The sequence below is a fragment of the Cherax quadricarinatus genome, chromosome 82 (assembly GCF_038502225.1).
Source record: "Cherax quadricarinatus isolate ZL_2023a chromosome 82, ASM3850222v1, whole genome shotgun sequence".
Taxonomy (NCBI): domain Eukaryota; kingdom Metazoa; phylum Arthropoda; class Malacostraca; order Decapoda; family Parastacidae; genus Cherax; species Cherax quadricarinatus.
Genome location: NC_091373.1, coordinates 20030695 through 20049881, shown reverse-complemented (window position 1 = coordinate 20049881; position 19187 = coordinate 20030695). Strand labels below are relative to the sequence as shown.

Here is a 19187-nt window from a genome sequence, read left to right as displayed (position 1 = left end):
CAGGTAAAGAGTGACCTAGTAGCGACAAGTAAAGAGGTGGGGACCAAGAGCTATGCTCAACCCCTGCAACCACAATTAGGTGAGTACATAAGTATATGCAGCTGTCTATATACAAAAAGGGCAGGGACTGAAGGTCTTCCACCTGTTACAATCTGAGGAAGCTAGTGTATGATAACCAGGTAGCCAAAGAAGTGCAGAAAAATGATCCCAAAACCCAGGATGATGAGGAAGAGGAGCCGAGAAGAAATGGTCTAAAAAGTGCTCAGGTGCATGATGAAACAAGAGAAAAAGTTTTAGTGCGTTTTTCAAAGTGATGGAGAAGGTAGGAAAGGTGTCCGAGGAAAGTAAGGAACAGAAGAGATGAGCTGCTGCTGATGTTGCTGAGGCAAAGGTACAGAGCATGGAGGAGGAAATGAAGGAACTGAAGCATGAAACAGAGGAAATTGGCAATGAAATGGGAGGTAGAACAATGGCAAGTGAAAAGACTGAAGTTAAGAAATTGAGAAGACCTTTGTGGAAATGCTATCAAACAACCGGGAGGGGTGCAGGAGATGATAAGTTGCTTAAATCGGATATAGAAATATGGAGGGAAAGCAAGTGGGAAGAGGAGAGATTATCTAGTTGTTTATGGGTTACAGGAGGCTGGAGGGAGGACCCATGACAATGCAGAGTAGGCAGAGGAAAAGTAGGTTAATGATATAATCACACTAACAGGCGGGAAGTATGTTTCCCAGATGACAAATTTTCAGAGACTTGGAAGGTACTCGAAGGGTAAAAAGCCACCCAGGCAAATTGGCTTTCATGACAATAATGGTACGAGACAAGATCATACAGGAAAAACTACAATTAAGGGACAGAAAAATATCACTGGGTGTAGCTTATTTTGGACAGAATGAAAAAGGAATAGGAGCAATTGAGAGAGAGGGAACAAAGACGAGAGAAATAGGAAGGAGAGGCAGGGCATGTACTGATATTCATAGAAGCTCATCCCCTGGAGGATACACAAATGACATAGAAAAGAGGAGCTTACGACGACGTTTCGGTCCTACTTGGACCATTTACAAAATCACATTAACGAAAAGAAGAGAGGGAGGGGTATATATAGGCAGGAGATGGTAGTAGTAGTAGTTCGGTCCAAGTCGGACCGAAACGTCGTCGTAAGCTCCTCTCTTCTATGTCACGGTATTATGCCTTTTTTTTTTTTGTTACCTCTGGAGGACCACAAATTCACAACCAGCCAGAGATCCCTCCCAACCCTTAGCCTTCCTTCCCACTCAAGTATAATAATCCAAAACAGACCATACTCCACACCCACAATCCCCATTTTCCCAGCACAAATATCTTTCTCACAGCTGCATCTCACAAAATCCCATCTTCCTTCCATACCTCCGGGGCCAATATATCTGAAATACGAACGGAGGCACTGGCCAATAACATTGCAAATATTGAACTTAAAAAGGAAACTGAAAAACAAAAACAAAATACTTCTTTTATGCCAAATCTAAGGAAAAAACAGTATCCAGTATTGGGCTCCTGCTTAGGCGAGATGGGACATACACAGACGACATCCAAGAAATGAGTGAGATACTGAAGGCCCAATACGACTCAGTGTTCAGCGAGCCACTACCTAGACTAAGGATCGACAATCCAAATGAATTCTTTATGACCGAGACCCAAAATTTGGCCATCTCAAAAATCTCTGATATTATCCTAACACCAGAAGACTTTGAAAAGGCAATAAATGATATGCCCATGTACTCTACCCCAGGCAGTAGATGGATCTATAACTTCCTAACAAATAGAACACAAAGAGTAATAGTAAACAGAGTAAAATTCGAGGCAGCTACGGTGAAAAGTTCTGCTCCACAAGGCACAGTAATCGCTCCCATTCTATTCCTCATCCTCATATCTGACATAGACAGAGGTGTCTTCCTTTGCGGATGACACCCGAACTGCCATGACGGTGACCTCCATCGAAGACACCGCGAGACTCCAAGCGGACATCAACCAAATCTTCAAATGGGTCATTCATTACAATGTGAAGCTCAATAAAGAGAAATTTCAACTTATCAGATATGGAAAACTTTAGAAAATTATAACTATCAGGGTATACAACAAATTCTAACCACACAATAGAGCGAAAAAGGAATGTGAAGGACCTGAGAGTGATAATGTCATAGGCTCTCGCCTTCAAAGACCACAGTAATATATCTACCGCATCTCCTAGGAAAATGATAGGATGGATAATGAGAACCTTCAAAACTAGGGACGCCATGCCCATGATGATTCTCTTCAAATAGCTTGTTCTCTCTAGGCTGGACTACTGCTGTACACTAACTGCCCCCTTGAAGGCAGGTGAAATTGCTGACCATGATAGTGTGCGAAGAACTTTCACGGCACACATAAGTACGATAAGGCACCTAAATTACTGGGAATGGTTGAAGTCCCTTGATTTGTATTCCCTGGAGCACAGGCGAAAGAGATTCACGATAATATACACTTGGAAAATCCTATAGGGAATAGTACCAAACTTGCACACAAAAAATCACTCCCTACGAAAGCAAAAGACTTGGCAGGAGATGCAACATTCCCCTAATGAAAAGCAGGGGTGCCACGAGTGCACTGAGAGACAAAACAGTAAATGTCAGGGACCCAAGACTGTTCAACTGCCTCTCAGCATACATAAGGGGGATTTCCAATAGACCCCTGGCTGTCTTCAAGAAGGCACTGGACATGCGCCTAAAGTCAGTACCTGACCAGCCGGGCTGTGGTTCGTACATCAGTTTGTGTGGCCAACAGTAACAGCCTGGTTGATCAGACCCTGATCCACCACGAGGCCTGGTCTCAGACCGAACCGCGGTGGCGTAGACCCCCGAAACCCTCTGCAGGTGTACTCCAGGTATGTCGGGACGACCATGGGTAGCATTCCCGAGCGATATAAGCCCTGCTGGGTTTTATGTTTCGCTTCAGACTGGCTTTCATATTCTGCGCCATGCAACTAAGCTGGTGCTGCCATCTGTCGGCGGACATAGGTCTACCTACCTTCAGTTCACCCCACAACACCCTGGGTTGTTCTCACTTACCAGACAGCCTACAGTCAACAAGTGCCTTTTCTCTCTCCCTTGCCAGGCTGGACCTTAGCTCCAGGGCAGCCGAGGCTCACTGCCTGTACAAAGAACCCAATAATGCTAAGGCTCGCACCAGTAAAAATAGACTATTATCTTTTCATTATAGTTAGGACAAAAGAGACCACAGATGGAGTACAGTCTCGGGATTATTATAATCAAACAGAAGCGCTAAGCCACAAGGGCTATCACAGTCTCGGGAGAAAACGCTGCAAACTTCACATCCATGTAATTTTTTTTAAGTATGTGGTAGATTTGTACTTATTTTAAATATGTCGAAAATGCTGTGATGGTATAAGTTTTCCATAGAATTATTGCAACTGAATGCTCCCCTTTTTTTTAGATTGGGAAAATTTATGGAATCAATAATTGCCGAAGCAATTCGTAGCCATCTTGACAGGCACAGATTGATTAAAGATTCTCAACACGGTTTTACAAAGGGGCGTTCCTGTCTTACGAATTTACTAACTTTTTTCACTAAGGTGTTTGAGGAGGTAGATCATGGTAATGAATATGATATTGTGTATATGGACTTCAGTAAGGCTTCCGATAGAGTTCCACACCAGAGGCTATTGAGGAAACTTAGGGCACACGGAATAGGAGGAGAAATTTTTTCCTGGGTAGAGGAATGGCTGACAAATAGACAGCAGAGAGTTTGCATAAATGGGGAGAAATCAGAATGGGGGCACGTCACAAGCGGTGTTCCTCAGGGGTCAGTTTTGGGCCCGTTGTTGTTCACAATTTACATAAACGACATAGATGAGGGAATAAATAGCTACATTAGCAAATTTGCTGATGACACCAAAATAGGCCGTCCAATTCATCCTAATGAGGACATTAGAGCACTCCAGGATGATTTGAATAGACTGACGCAATGGTCGGAGAAGTGGCAGATGCAGTTTAATATTGACAAATGCAAAGTTCTAAATGTTGGACAGTTAAATAACCATGCCACATATAAACTAAATAATGTAGATCTTAATACTACCGATTGCGAAAAGGATTTAGGAGTTCTGGTTAGCAGTAACCTAAAACCAAGATAACAGTGCATTAGTGTTCGCAATAAAGCTAACAGAATTCTTGGCTTCATATCTAGAAGTATAAATAATAGAAGTCCTCAGGTTGTTCTTCAACTCTATATATCCTTGGTTAGGCTGCTCAGTTCTGGTCACCGTATTACAGAATGGATATAAATGCTCTGGAAAACGTACAGAGGAGGATGACAAAGATGATCCCATGTATCAGAAATCTTCCTTATGAGGATAGACTGAGGGCCCTGAATCTGCACTCTCTCGAAAGGTGTAGAATTAGGGGGGATATGATCGAGGTGTATAAATGGAAAACAGGAATAAATAAAGGGGATGTAAATAGTGTGCTGAAAATTTCCAGCCAAGACATGACTCGCAGCAATGGTTTTAAGCTGGAAAAATTCAGATTCAGGAATGATATAGGAAAGCACTGGTTTGGTAATAGAGTCGTGGATGAGTGGAACAAACTCCCGAGTACAGTTATTCTGGCTAAAACGTTGTGTAGTTTTAAAAATAGGTTAGATAAATACTTGAGTGGGTGTGGGTGGGTGTGAGTTGGACCTGACTAGCTTGTGCTGCTGGGTCTGGTACAGTGCTCCATCCTTGAGGGGGGATGACCAGCCCGGGTGGGGGGGGACATGGACTTGCTCCGCATGGGTCAGTATGCCTGTTGCAGTGTTCCTTCTTTCTTATGTTCTTATATTTGTAGTACAATTGTATAACAGACTGTCAAATGGAAGGGTGAGCTATATTAATTTACTTGACTGAATGCAATCATATCTATATTATAAAACTACCACAATATCATTCGGTACAAAATACGTTACATGATGTGTGTCTTTGGGTCAGAGTGAATGACATCTTCCACCACCGGATGGAAGGTGTGTTAGCGGCAATGACCAATGTGAGACTCTACGTATTACCAGACACCGCCCCTTGGACACTCGATCTCTTCATTCACAACACCTGGCTCACCTGCTGTAAGGCTGCACAGGTGAGGCTTCATCTCTCGCTTTTTTTACCATAATTATTAGCCTTCAAGATCCCTGAAGTGAACATCTAACGAAAGTTAATTATTATATTATATTTCCTACCCTCACTTCCATGATCGTCCAGCTACGTCAACTGATGTTTCCATTCACTGTTCTTTTTTTCTACCAGGAGCTTAATAGCAGGAGTCGTGTGGTGGAAGATGCTGTGCTGGAGCTTATTGAACTGGTGCTAGTAGGAGTGGAAGGTGGAACACCCGGGGCTGACAACACCAGCTTCCTCATAGCTGAAGACTTAGATGATGGAGGAGACCTTGACGACTCTCGCTCAGGTCAGTAATTTCTTCCTCTAAACTTCACTAAAATTCATTCACTTCTTCTGTTTCTTGCGCTCTCTCTTTTTATTTCATTCTTTCTCTCATTCTCATTCGTTCCAGGTCCTTCTCTTTCGTTCTCAATCTCTGTCTGTCTGTCTGTCTGTCTCTCTGTCTCTCTGTCTCTCTGTCTCTCTGTCTCTCTGTCTCTGTCTCTGTGTCTCTCTCTCTCTCTCTCTCTCTCTCTCTCTCTCTCTCTCTCTCTCTCTCTCTCTCTCTCTCTCTCTCTCTCTCTCTCTCTCTCTTTTACACAGGGTTTGACAAGGTTAAGGATCCCTAGCTTTATTGACAAACTATTTACAGGTTAAGGATTCCTAACATTATTGGCAAGCTAAAAGCTGTTACCTACATCAGCTCATTTGAAAGCATTTTTGATAAATTAGACACATGTGCAACTCTTGGGTATCTTTATTGAGGAAACGTTTCGCCACACAGTGGCTTCATCAGTCCATACAAAGGAGAATCTTGAAGAACAGGAGGAGAATGAGGTAATCAGTCCCTCAACCTTGAGTCGATGTGGTCAGTCCATCAATCTTGAATAGAATACGGCATACGTGCTGAGAAGGAGCTTATAAACCGTTGGCAGGAGAGGTGAAGCAGTCATAGGTCGTGTAACATTTGTTCAATGTTGAAGTAGGTCGTGCCCAAGAATTAGGCAAGCGAAGAATTCCCAAGTATTAAGATCCCAAGAAGTTGCAGTGTCTGACAGGTTTGTAGATGAATGGTTCAGAGAACCGACATGTTGATAAATTAGACACATGTGCAACTCTTGGGTATCTTTATTGAGGAAACGTTTCGCCACACAGTGGCTTCATCAGTCCATACAAAGGAGAATCTTGAAGAACAGGAGGAGAATGAGGTAATCAGTCCCTCAACCTTGAGTCGATGTGGTCAGTCCATCAATCTTGAATAAAATACGGCATACGTGCTGAGAAGATTGATGGACTGACCACATCGACTCAAGGTTGAGGGACTGATTGCCTCATTCTCCTCCTGTTCTTCAAGATTCTCCTTTGTATGGATTGATGAAGCCACTGTGTGGCGAAACGTTTCCTCAATAAAGATACCCAAGAGTTGCACATGTGTCTAATTGATCAACATGTCGGTTCTCTGAACCATTCATCTAGAAAGCATTTTTATTGTTATGAGACATACAAGTAGGGAACAGGATGAAATTGGAGCCATCTGTGGTCCAGCATTTTCATTTGATCAACTGACTTTATCTCGTTGACATAATTATGCTGTACGAATGTGTTCCATACTCGAGTCATCCTGGGTATATATGATCTCAGATAGAGTGATGTTCTGGAGAAGGGTACAGCCAGAGTGAAGTTGCTGCTTTCTGCCCGTCTTGTGGCATAAAAGCTTGTTTCACGCTGTCCTCGAAGAGGATCCAAGTGTGGTACTTTGACAATATTGGCCTTGTACATAACAGTAAGGCCAACCACATCCCTCCTATGTTGAAGGCTCTGCTGAAATGACAGATCTATCCAGGATGGGTCCAGGCGAGAGATGAGACGCCTTGCTCTGTTCTCTACTCTGTCAAGCAGTCGCAGATAAGAGGGGGGGGGGCAGGCAAACCAAGAATGTGGAGCATACTCAAGGTGTGAGCGTACTTGTGCCTCGTACAGAATCTTGCAACCCCTACTGTCAAGCAGATGCGAGATACGGCGAAGTGCTGTAAGCTTCCTGGCTGCCTTGTTTGCAAGATTTACAACATGGTTCTTCATGGTTAGTTTGGAGTGAAATTTCACCCCAAGGATATCAACTTCTTCTCCAGGTGCCAACACCCTCCCATTCATCCTTACTACTGCACCAACATTACCATCATGGTGCCTAGAGACGATCATCATTTGCGTTTTCTCAGGTGCAAATGTTACTTGCCATCTATTTCCCCAAGCCGATATAGCTCTCAGCTGGTGATTGATGTAGCTTAGAGCAGCTGGCATTTCTTCTCTTGGATAAGTGAATGTCAGTGTACAGTCGTCTGCATATGCATGTGATTCTGGGATGAGATGAAGAAGGTCGTTGAAGTAGACATTCCATAACAATGGTCCCAGCACGCTTCCTTGTTGAACACTTGCCCCAATAGGATGTCTTGCTGATTCCATTCCATTGAGAACTACACTTAGAGATCTACCATGAAAGTAATCACAGGAGACATAGCGTAGAGCCTGCAATTCCCAGTGGTTGAAGTTTTGCTAAGAGGCCCTGGTGCCACACCCTGTCGAAAGCGCCAGCAATGTCCAGTGCTACCACACAGCTGACTTTGGATTCATCCAGTGACTGGTGCCACTTAGTAGAGAGGTTTAACAACAGATCAGCAGCAGCAGAGTAACCTTTCCTGAAGCCATATTGACGATCACAAAGTAGTGAGTGGTAGTCAAAAAACTCTGTCATTTGTCTTGAGATTATTGTCTCAAGGATCTTACCAGTGATTGACAGGAGTGACACTGGTCTGTAGTTGCTGATTTCTGCTCTGCTCTTCTTTTTGTGAACAGGGACTACATTTGCCTCTTTCCATAGAGAGGGCCATTTACACTGTACTAGGCAGTGCTGAAAGATGCGAGTTAGAGGTTCTGCTAGCTGGTCTGCACATCTTCTCAGCAATCTTGGGCTCAACTTGTCTGGGTCCACAGCCTTTTCATGGTCAAGAGATTTAAGAAGGAAATGCACGCACCTCTCTCTCTCTCTCTCTCTCTCTCTCTCTCTCTCTCTCTCTCTCTCTCTCTCTCTCTCTCTCTCTCTCTCTCTCTCTCTCTCTCTCTCTCTCTCTTTCTCTCTCTCTCTCTCGTTCCTATTTTCTCCCCTTCCTCCCCTCGTTCTGTCCCTCGATCTCTTCTTCATATTCTCGTTTCTCTTTCATTTCTCTAGTGTTTCTAATTTCTCTCTTTAGTTTTTCTAGCTTCCCCTTTGCATTTCTAGTTTCTACTAAATAATCATACAGTGTCGTTCCACAGTACTCTGTATCCCTAACTCACTCGTTGCCTACAGTGTCATCTGCTGGCGGATCATCTCGTCGCAGTCCAGTGCCTGTAGCAGAAGGACCATTTGCCACCACCCTGGAGCTGCCCACTAAACCCCTCACACCCCAGGAAAAGGCAGCCAAGAAGAAGAGGGAGATGCGAGAAAAGGTGAAAATGTTTGATTTCTAAGTGGGTGGAATGATTTACAAGTTGGTATGGACATCTGAGATTAGGACACAGGTTAGAGTAATGGAGTCTATGTCGGGATAAACTTCATGCACAAGTTTTATAATTAATATTAATCCTTTTCCCTCTTTTAATAAGATTTCTTTACTTGTTAAATCCTTCGCTCCTCGAGCATGCCACACCTTATCATTAGCAGTATTTTTCTGACCTGACTTCACTTGCTCCCTTCCTAAAAATGCATTACGCATTTTACATCTTCCTCACTAACATTCTATGAAACTCCCTCATTTCCCGCACTATCCCTCTTCTCTATTAGCTAGTTATTGTTGTAGGTGGAGATGGCTGCACGAGATCTGCGACGTATATACCACCGTCGGGTGCTGGACGTCCTCATTAAGTCTGTCAGAGGAGCACTCGACAGCATCCGCAAGCATACATCTGTGACCGCCCCGCGTGCTCAAGGTTATTGTCTGATTTGTTTATATGATACACAAATAACCCGCACATAGAAGACAGGAGCTTACGACGACGTTTTGGTCCGACTTGGACCATTTATAAAGTCACACTGTGTGACTTCGTAAATGGTAGTCGTAAGCTCCTCTCTTCTATGTGCGGGTTATTTGTTTATCGTTCCAGTCACGGTATTGTGCCTTTTTTGTTATTGTTCATATGACTTATGTATGCGCATGTGTGTGTTCTTGTGTTAGTTTGTTTTACCTGGTGTCAGGAAAACAGTGCTTGGCTATATGATAGAGTAATTTTCACATTCATTATAGTATTAAAAAAATTGCATAATATTAATGTTTCTGTTAACTATTCATTTCCTCTACTACAATTTGCTTTATAATTCATCCCAGGTGAAGTGAGTAGCAGGCGTGGTGGTGGCAACATTATTGGTGGCACTAGAAGCAGCGCAGTGGAGGAGACTCAGGGAGTAGCATTGGTGGAGCTTAGTGCCTCACTGGTGTCCCCTGGTGTGCAAGTGACCCCCAGTCTGGATGAGGTGCAGGAAGCCATCAACAAAGTGTCAAAGATTATTCTCTCTACGGCTAGAGGTGTTTCCCAGTGGATTAGATGCCGCAAAGAGGACGTGAGTGTTCCTTGGTAATGGTATGGAATATCGCAGTTTTAATTCTGAATCAATTTCTAAAATATTATCTAAACTATTATTATTACACCATTCTTTACACCAAAAAAGCTGAACATTAATTTACGGTACGTATCTTCATTTGCTTTATCTTTCGAGCAGACAGGAGAACCTTTGAGAAAATGTGAAGACCCGTCCGGCAACCGGAGATCGTGGAAGGCACGGGAGGAGGTGCTGGAGGTACCAGCCATGACCAAGAACTACTACACTCATGTATATGAAAGCAAAGATGTCTCCAAAGTCATGAGTCATATGACAAACTCCTTCCAGTCAACCAAAAATGTAAGTAATGAACTGCATTCCAGTTCTCTCCGATCAACCAAAAGCTTTAATCACACCTACATATTATTCTAGTCCACTCTGAAGAGGATAAATAGCGAGTACAGCTGCCAAGAAACTAATGTCTGATGGTGAAATCCTTATCTTCTAACTTGGATTGTGTTATATATGTCATTCTTATCTCCTGTGATCTTAATAAAAGATTCCCAGTTCAGTAAGTTATTTTGGTCTATCTAAATATTAAATATACACAAATATTTATGGAAGCCATTTCATGACAGAAATATATGTAAACTTTACTTATAATTTCATTTGGGCTTACTCTTGTCATGCATTTCCTTGAGATGAAAGATCTTAGGCTAAACTTCTTTCGAGAATGTTCTTTGTGCCTTGTATCATCATCTGTGTTAATTGAAGACATTTGTAAATGAAACATTAAAAGTAATATATTATTTTGTTATAGGTTAGTGAACATCTCACCAGTTTTTATATTAATAATTAAAAGAGTATATTATATTATTGAAAGATATATGAGTAAACTGACTGAAACATTAAATTCCGATAATTCAGGTTATGAGCATTTGTGATAGAGGCCTTACTTGATCTTACTTGATCTTACTTGATCTTACTTGATCTTACTTGATATTACTTCAAAACCGTTGTCACTGTGACTGTACAAACCTTTGCATCAGACTCAAGGCTCAGAGGTAAAAAAAGCGTTTGTGTTTTATAAGAGTCAGAACACTGAGAAGGAATTACAACTAATGTTTTAGTCCATCCTGGGATATTTTCTATCTCCAATTCTTGGACAATTGTTTGAAAATGGCCCAAAATGGATCAGTACGTCATTGTGAGGGAAAAGTTCAACAGATAGGAGTATCGAGCAAGTATATGGTAACAATAGTTTGATTGCCGGCTACTTGTTAAGGTAGGGTAAGTCTAGCTCCCGCTATCCCTTCCTTCATCCCCCCCCCCCAAAGGTGACGTGTGGGGCTCCGGTCAAACAGTAATCACTCAACTCACAGCTCCCAGCACTACTGTAAGTACATGCCTGTTCATATTCTAGTGGACTTATTGGTTGAAAGCTTCACTTTTGACCAATAATAAACTTAATCCTTTCAGTCTTACTCTGTTAAATGTCTTAATAATCACCACGTCTTTTAGGTATTGTACTTATCATGGAGAGTGATTTCTTAAGCAGTGGGTAACCTGTCTCTCTTTCCAGCTTGGAATGACAGATTGGGTCACCTGCCAACCAACGAGAAGAATTGAAGGAGACGGACTAACGTCCAGAGACGTCCCATGTTGAATCTACCTACCTGTTATGTACGCCGACGTAGGACATAACCCCTCATCATAGCAGTGGTAACGAATCTGCTTTTCTGTCATCTGGATTAATTATTCACGGCTATAGACTCTGTGAAGAACGAGCCGGTGGGTTGTCACCAACATCTGCGACCCCAACCCCCTTACATCAGCCACAGCTACGATTTCAACAACACGCAGTGTCACCAACACCAGACACCCCAGTATCACTATATCTATATATATTAGCGTAGAGTTCAAATGTCATTTTTTCATTTCATTTTTCATTTTTCTTTCAAATAAGATATACCTTTCATGGTTTCACTGTTTTATGTTTGCTTTAATAAATAATAAAGTGTTTATCTTTGTGAATTATTTCTTTTTCTATTCATTAATTTTCCTGAGGAGGAGTCAGCCTTGGTAATACTGACTGAAGTTGTTACAGGGCTGAGTAAGCCTTCACAAGTGGCGACTTTGCCAGGATCAACTCGACTGAATCAAGATTCAACTCCATCTCGAATCTACCATTGGAACTTCAACGCCGCATACCACAGACGGTTACCACCAGCCATGAGTAATCATTCTCTATTGTAGGACTACGGTACAGGTATTTAAAAGATTTGGTGATTGTTATAGTCTCAATTTATTGTAAGTCAAGTCAGGCAGGATATAATAGTTAATTCTGCCACCTTTTTTCGAGCTTGAAACACTTTGGAGGATTAGACTCTAGGGACCCGATATTTTCCAGTGATAATTTGTTTCATTGAGCTCTTTATTATATCGAGGGAACTGTCGTAGGACACTCTTGATTTGTTGGTGAGAAGATTGGATGGTCAAGGGACCCCATTCTACTTACTGTTTGCTCGGAGCCGGCATAGAACCCTTCGTTTTCATTAATACATATTGTTTAATTGAAGCAGGGATCGAGCCCTCTGGTTTATTTACAGTTTGAGCGGAGCAGGAATTGAACCCTCCATTTTCTTTGAGACCCGTTTCATTTTCCCCCTGGTAGTTTAAGTTCTTGCAAGTATGGAGGAATACCAGTTTTGGATGAATGCTGGAAGTAAGTTAGGAATAACAGGGAAAAATTTAGAATCTTTCATCAGTGCTAAGATCCAAGAAAGACTTGAAAGAGAGAATTGAGAGAGAAGAGAGACAGTTAGAAAGGAAAAGACAGGAGGAAAAGGAGAGAGAGAAAATCGAAAGAGAAGAGAAAAAGGAGAGAGAGAATTGAAAGAGAAAATCAAGATAGACAGTTAGAAAAAGAGAGAGAAGACAAAAAGGAGAGTGATAGACTTGATCGTGAGGAGAGAGCTAGAACGTGAGGAGAGAGCTAGAACGTGAGGAAAGAGTTAGAGAACATGAATTAAGAGAGAGAGAAAAAGATCGCGAGCTCGAAAAAGCTCACCTTGAATTAGAGAATAAAAAGTTAACTTTTACACAACAACAATTAGAGGAAGGAGTAATTGAACAACGTGCAGTCAGTGCACATATTCCAACACCTAATTTACCTCCCTTCACAGAGGGTGAAGACATTACTTCATACATTATCAGGTTTGAAAATACCGCTACCCTCTGTGAATGGCCTGCTGACACCTGGGCTACCAGGTTAGGAATGTTATTTTCTGGTACAGCTTTGAATATCTATGCAACTTTGTCGCAGGATATCATATGTAATTATAACCTACTGAAGAAGGCAATCCTTAAAGCATATCAAAAAACCACAAATTCTTATAGGAAAGATTTCAGGTATGCCACCTTACAGCCGGGCCAGAACTTTCAGCAGTTACAGGTAACACTCTTTCGTTTGTTCGACTTTTGGATAGAGAGTTCAGGAATTGATCACAGTTATGAATCTCTTAGAGACTTCATGGTTGCTGACCAGTTCCTGACAGCTCTTCCTCACCAGATACGAACATTCATTAGAGAACGTAACCTGATTAAAGCTGATGAAGTTGCTGAGGCCGCTGACTTGTATGCTGAGGCTCACAATTCCTATAAAGACCTAAAGGGATCGAACCTTAAGGGCAATGGTTCACCTGAACCAAAGATTAAGAAGCCTACAGTAGAAAAAAAGTCACCAGCTATTATACCAACATGTCATCGGTGTGGTGGTATCGGACATAAACGTCCAGATTGTCCTTCCAAGAAAATAGAGAAAGTTGGTAGATGTTTTGTTGACGGTAATGACCAAGCACCCTTCTGTTCAGGAGCAGTTAATGGTATAAAAGTCTCAGACATATTACGTGACACTGGATGTACGTGTATCGTAATTTCGGACAAACTGTTCCCTTACTTTAAGTTTAAAACCTCTCGTGTGTCCTCTATTCTTTCCGATTACTTGGGTCGTGAAAATACTTTCCCTACAATACGTTGTTACTTGAAAACTAAATGGTTCACCGGTTGGACTAATGCGGTACTAGCCCCAATTACTTGTTCTATAATAGTGGGTAACATTAAAGGTGCCGTTCTTCCTTCAGAGGCGGATCTTTCGTCACCACCCACGGATCTAAGTTTTCCAGCTCTTCTTCCTTGCAAGTTAAATAATCAACTTAACAATTCCGCACCGGAAGTTGCATTGTCTCGTACTGTTCATTTGGGGGTGGAAACAGATGATACTGCTCTCGATAGTGAGGTAGCAGGATCACCTGTCCACTCGTCGGGTGAAAGTAAGGGTATTGCCTCTGGCACTCTCAATGTCTTGACTAGGACTCAGACCATAACCCCGGCTTCTCCTACCTCCTCTTCTCCCACCATAAGTCCTTTTATTTCCCCATATTTTATGTCCAAGGATGACTTTGTCAATTTACAGCGCGATTGCCCTTCGCTTCGGGATTGTCATAATCAAGCTTTTAACAACAAAGTTATCCATGGGAGATACGTATCTCATAAGTTCAAATATATTAATGGTATCATATATAAATCTGTATTTAAATCTCATTCTTCAGTGATAGATTATTCCCTCCTGGTTGTTCCTAAACCATGTCGAGAGACTGTTCTTCAAATGGCTCATGATTTGCCAGTGACCGAACACTTGGCTCATCGTAAGACGTGGCATAAACTCAAGCACACTTATTTTTGGCCAAGCATGTACTCTCAGGTTACATAGAAGTATAGTTCTTGCAATTGGTGTCAGGTGCTTGCTGCACAAAATACACTCTCCTAGTTCCTGTGTATTTATTAAATCTAAAACTTCCCTCCTGCAGAAACGAGATACTCCACCATAGAAAAAGGAATGTTTGGCCCTTGTGTGGAGTATTTCCAAACTTAAATTTTATTTACTGGGAAAAGAATTCATTTTAGAAACGGTTCATCTAATTATTTCTCTGGTTAAGACGTGACAGTCAGTAGATTTGCTGCCTTAAGCGACTTCCACATGTTAGAACTTTTTCCTCGCCTATTCTTCTTATACTCCTTGACTGTAAGTCTTGGTATGGGGGAGTGTGAGGGAAAAGTTCAACAGATAGGAGTATCGAGCAAGTATATGGTAACAATAGTTTGATTGCCGGCTACTTGTTAAGGTAGGGGAAGTCTAGCTCCTGCTATCCCCCCCCTTTTTCCCCCCACCCCGAAAGTGATAGTTTGATTGCCGGCTGCTTGTTAAGGTAGGGTAAGTCTAGCTCCCGCTATCCCTTCCTTCATTCCCCCCCCCCCAAAGGTGACGTGTGGGGCTCCGGTCAAACAGTAATCACTCAACTCACAGCTCCCAGCACTACTGTAAGTACATGCCTGTTCATATTCTAGTGGACTTATTGGTTGAAAGCTTCACTTTTGACCAATAATAAACTTAGTCCTTTCAGTCTTACTCTGTTAAATGTCTTAATAATCACCACGTCTTTTAGGTATTGTACTTATCATGGAGAGTGATTTCTTAAGCAGTGGGTAACCTGTCTCTTTCCAGCTTGGAATGACAGATTGGGTCACCTGCCAACCAACGAGAAGAATTGAAAGAGACGGACTAACGTCCAGAGACGTCCCATGTTGAATCTACCTACCTGTTATGTACGCCGACGTAGGACATAACCCCTCATCATAGCAGTGGTAACGAACCTGCTTTTCTGTCATCTGGATTAATTATTCACGGCTATAGACTCTGTGAAGAACGAGCCGGTGGGTTGTCACCAACACCTGCGACCCCCCCCCCACATCATCAGCAACGGCTACGATTTCAACAACACGCAGTGTCACCAACACCAGACACCCCAGTATCACTATATCTATATATATTAGCGTTGAGTTCAAATGTCATTTTTTCATTTCATTTTTCATTTTTCTTTCAAATAGGATATGCATTTCATGTTTTGCTGTTTTATCTTTGTGAATTATTATTTCTTTTTCTATTCATTAATTTTCCTGAGGAGGAGCCAGCCTTGGTAATACTGTCTGAAGTTGTTTCAGGGCTGAGTAAGCCTTCACAGTCATCAATGGTTTCCTCTACAATTGCAGGATATTTTTGCAGTGTTCACAGAGGAAGACAGTCTTCGTGAAATATTAACTGTCATTACCCCATTACAGGAGCTGTACAACACTTTCAGCACTTGGGAAAAGTACCACCATCTCTGGCGTGTGGACAAGGAGATGGCAATCAGAGAGTTCATTAGCAGCTGCCCGTCACTCCAGGACTACGACAAGACCCTCAAGAGCTATGTTGACCTGGATAAGCAGATCAAGGATGAGCCCAGCCGCTACCGGGTGGGAGCGCTGGCAGTGAACACAGGTGAGGCGACATTTTAACCTGTTTCAGCATATGAACAACCTTCGATCTTCTTTATAATTCTAAGTTTCTAAGTTAAAACATTCAGGTATAATTTAAAATATTCCATTTCAATCTAAAATCTTTGTTTTTATGCACATTATCAATTGGTCGTCTTCATTTTCAAATATCATTTCCATTCATTGGGTATGAATCTCCTTGACATTTAATATGATTTTTTTTAAATAATATCTGCATAGTGATTACAATGGTGGACTGTCTGCCTCACGCAGACAATCTGAAGAAAGCCCTGACAGTGGAGGCGACGCTATGGGTCAACAAGTATGGGGAGGCCCTGAAGAGTACCTACATGAAGGAGATGGAGCGACTCTTCGCCCAATTAACTGAACTCTCCCGCCGTCTAGAGCGACCTCTCAAGGACCTCGATGACATCAAGGGAGCAATTGACATTCTCCGTAAGACCCGTGACCTCGAACTAGATATGGACGATGCGATTGACCCAATTGAGGTTTGATACTGACTCGTGTTGTTGCTCTCATTATAAGCCTTCAAATTTTCTAATGTTCATAGAGTACAATATTCTGTTATTACCTTCATTTAATAAACAAATTAAAATGCAGCTATACCCATAGCTGTGACTACTGTCGTCATGGAGATCAGGTTAGAGTTGACATGAGAACTCTGTGTTCCAATACAGATGTGTGAGACAACAGTGATAAATTTTAGAGCAAATATTAACTAGAGCAACTCTACCAACTGACCATTTACAAGTATATAAATCATATACTTATATATCACTAGTGTTTGTGATAACATTGTAGCATCTGAATTACTGTACTAGCATTACATAGTGTTTGTTCTAGTTTTTTTTGTCTCCAAAATAATCAAGAGCTTGTCAAAAAACGTTGTTTTATATTCATTTATTATCATTATTATTGCTTTATTATTATTATTATTATTATTATTATTGCTTTATTATTTTTTTACCTCAATGGCCGTCTTCCACCGAGACAAGATGACCAAAAAAAGGAAACGCATTCACCATTATTCACTCAGTCCCTGTTTTTCCAGAAATGAAATCATATCACAGACAGTTTACCCCACGACTGCATCATCCCCTCCCTTCATTGAGAGTGCTAGCTGATCTGTTTCCATGAATCCTTTACATAAATGTTACTTTGTTCACACTCCAGCAGGAAGAAAAGCAAAAAAAAAAAAAATGTCTACTCAGATTGAAAGTGCTCACACAAACCTGTGGGATGATCAAGTACCTAGTACTCAAAACCTTCTTTACTCTCTCCTTCCAACCCTTCCTGGGATGACCCCCTAGATTAATTATTATTATTATTATTATTATTATTATTATTATTATTATTATTTTTTATTATTATTTTTGTGGTGACGATAATGGTTAATTATTGCCATTCTTCTATAGACTTGAATGTAGTAAGGAATATTTTCTCTAAAGGAATCCTTTGGGCTGCTGGTGAAATACGAGCTGGGGCTGACACAAGAGGAAGCTGAGAGGGTGGACAACTTGCGTTTCACCTGGCAGAAAGTCTTGGCTCAGGCCGTCGAGGTGCAGAATCTACTGTCTCGTGTGCAGCCCTACTTTAGGTATGCCTTGGCACAAATCATTGCTATGAATCTTGGCCTGGTTAGATTTTTTTTTTTTTTTTTTTTACAGGGTTTGACAAGGTTAGGTTAAGGATCCCTAGCTTTAATGACAAGCTATTTACAGGTTAAGGATTCCTAACTTTATTGGCAAGCTAAGAGATGTTACCTACATCAGCTCATTTGAAAGCATTTTTATTGTTATGAGACATACAAGTAGAGAATAGGATGAAGTTGGAGCCATCTGTGGGCCAGCATTTTCATTTGATCAACTAACTTTATCTCGTTGACATCATAATGCTGTACGAATGTGTTCCATACTCGAGTCATCCTGGGTATGTATGATCTCAGATGGAGTGATGTTCTGAAGAAGGGTACATCACGTTATTTACATCCCCTTCCATTTATTCACCTCAGTATATCCTTTCTAATTCTACACCTTCGCGCAGATGCAATGCCCTAAGACTATCCTTGTAGGAAAGATTTCTGAAACATAGGATCAACTTTGTCATCTTTCTATGTGTGCTTTCCAGCTCAGTTATGTCCATTCTGTAATACGGTGACCAGAAGTGTGCAGCATAATCTAAATAAACCCATAATAACGACATAAAATTGAAGAATAACCTAAGAACTCGTATTATTTATATGTATAGATATGAAGCCAAGATTTTTATTTATTTTTTTTTTTTTGTGAACTCTTATGCACTGTTGTATTGGCTTTAGATAACTGCTAACCAGAACTCCTAAACAATCACATTTGATTAAGACTTATATTATTATGTTTATAAGCTCCACGGTTATTTTCTTCCCCTGGCTTAAAACTTTACAATTGTCTTCGTTAAACTGAATTTGCCGCTAATTGCATCAACTTATCCAGATCTTCCTGTAGCACTCTGGTGTCCTCATCAGAATTAATCTTACTGCTTATTTTAGTGTCACTGGCAAACAATTATCGACATGTAGTTTATGGATTTTATGAAGAATAGAGGACCCAACACTGACCCGTGTAAAACACCGCTTGTGGCACGTCACCAATTTGATTTCCTCCCACTTATGCAAACTCTCTCTTCCCTGTCTGTCAACCACACCTCAATCCAGGAATAAATTTTCCCTCTTATTCTGCATAATTCTACCTTCCTCAACAATCTTCTGTGAGGAACTCTGTCGTAAGTCTTACTCAAATCCATGTACACAATATCACATTCATGACAATGGTCTACCCTCAAATACCTTAGAGAAAAAAAAATAGCAAATTCATAATGCACGAACGCCCCTTTGTAAAACCGTGCTCAGATTCAGTGACTAAATTATGTTTTTCAAGGTGGCCTCTAATAGCCTCGATGGCTATTGATTCCATAAATTCTCCCCACAATAAAGGCATTTGTCATTTTCCACTTATTTGGCAGTATACCAGTCTGCAGTAAAATGTTGAAAAATCTTGCTTATGATTTGCTAAGTTT

The 19187-nt window shown here is 41.3% G+C and overlaps 1 protein-coding gene across 1 annotated transcript in view; it reads left to right on the top strand.

Moving 5' to 3' along the window:
- Dhc1 (Dynein heavy chain 1) overlaps positions 1 to 19187 on the top strand; it is a 313825-nt gene that overhangs the window by 54715 nt on the left and 239923 nt on the right. Inside the window, exons 12-20 of the mRNA XM_070102646.1 lie at positions 5003 to 5147; positions 5315 to 5474; positions 8511 to 8650; positions 9001 to 9130; positions 9526 to 9758; positions 9918 to 10097; positions 15915 to 16116; positions 16386 to 16621; positions 17582 to 17730. Of these exons, the coding sequence (XP_069958747.1) occupies positions 5003 to 5147; positions 5315 to 5474; positions 8511 to 8650; positions 9001 to 9130; positions 9526 to 9758; positions 9918 to 10097; positions 15915 to 16116; positions 16386 to 16621; positions 17582 to 17730 (1575 nt within the window). The remainder of the gene's footprint in view (positions 1 to 5002; positions 5148 to 5314; positions 5475 to 8510; positions 8651 to 9000; positions 9131 to 9525; positions 9759 to 9917; positions 10098 to 15914; positions 16117 to 16385; positions 16622 to 17581; positions 17731 to 19187) is intronic.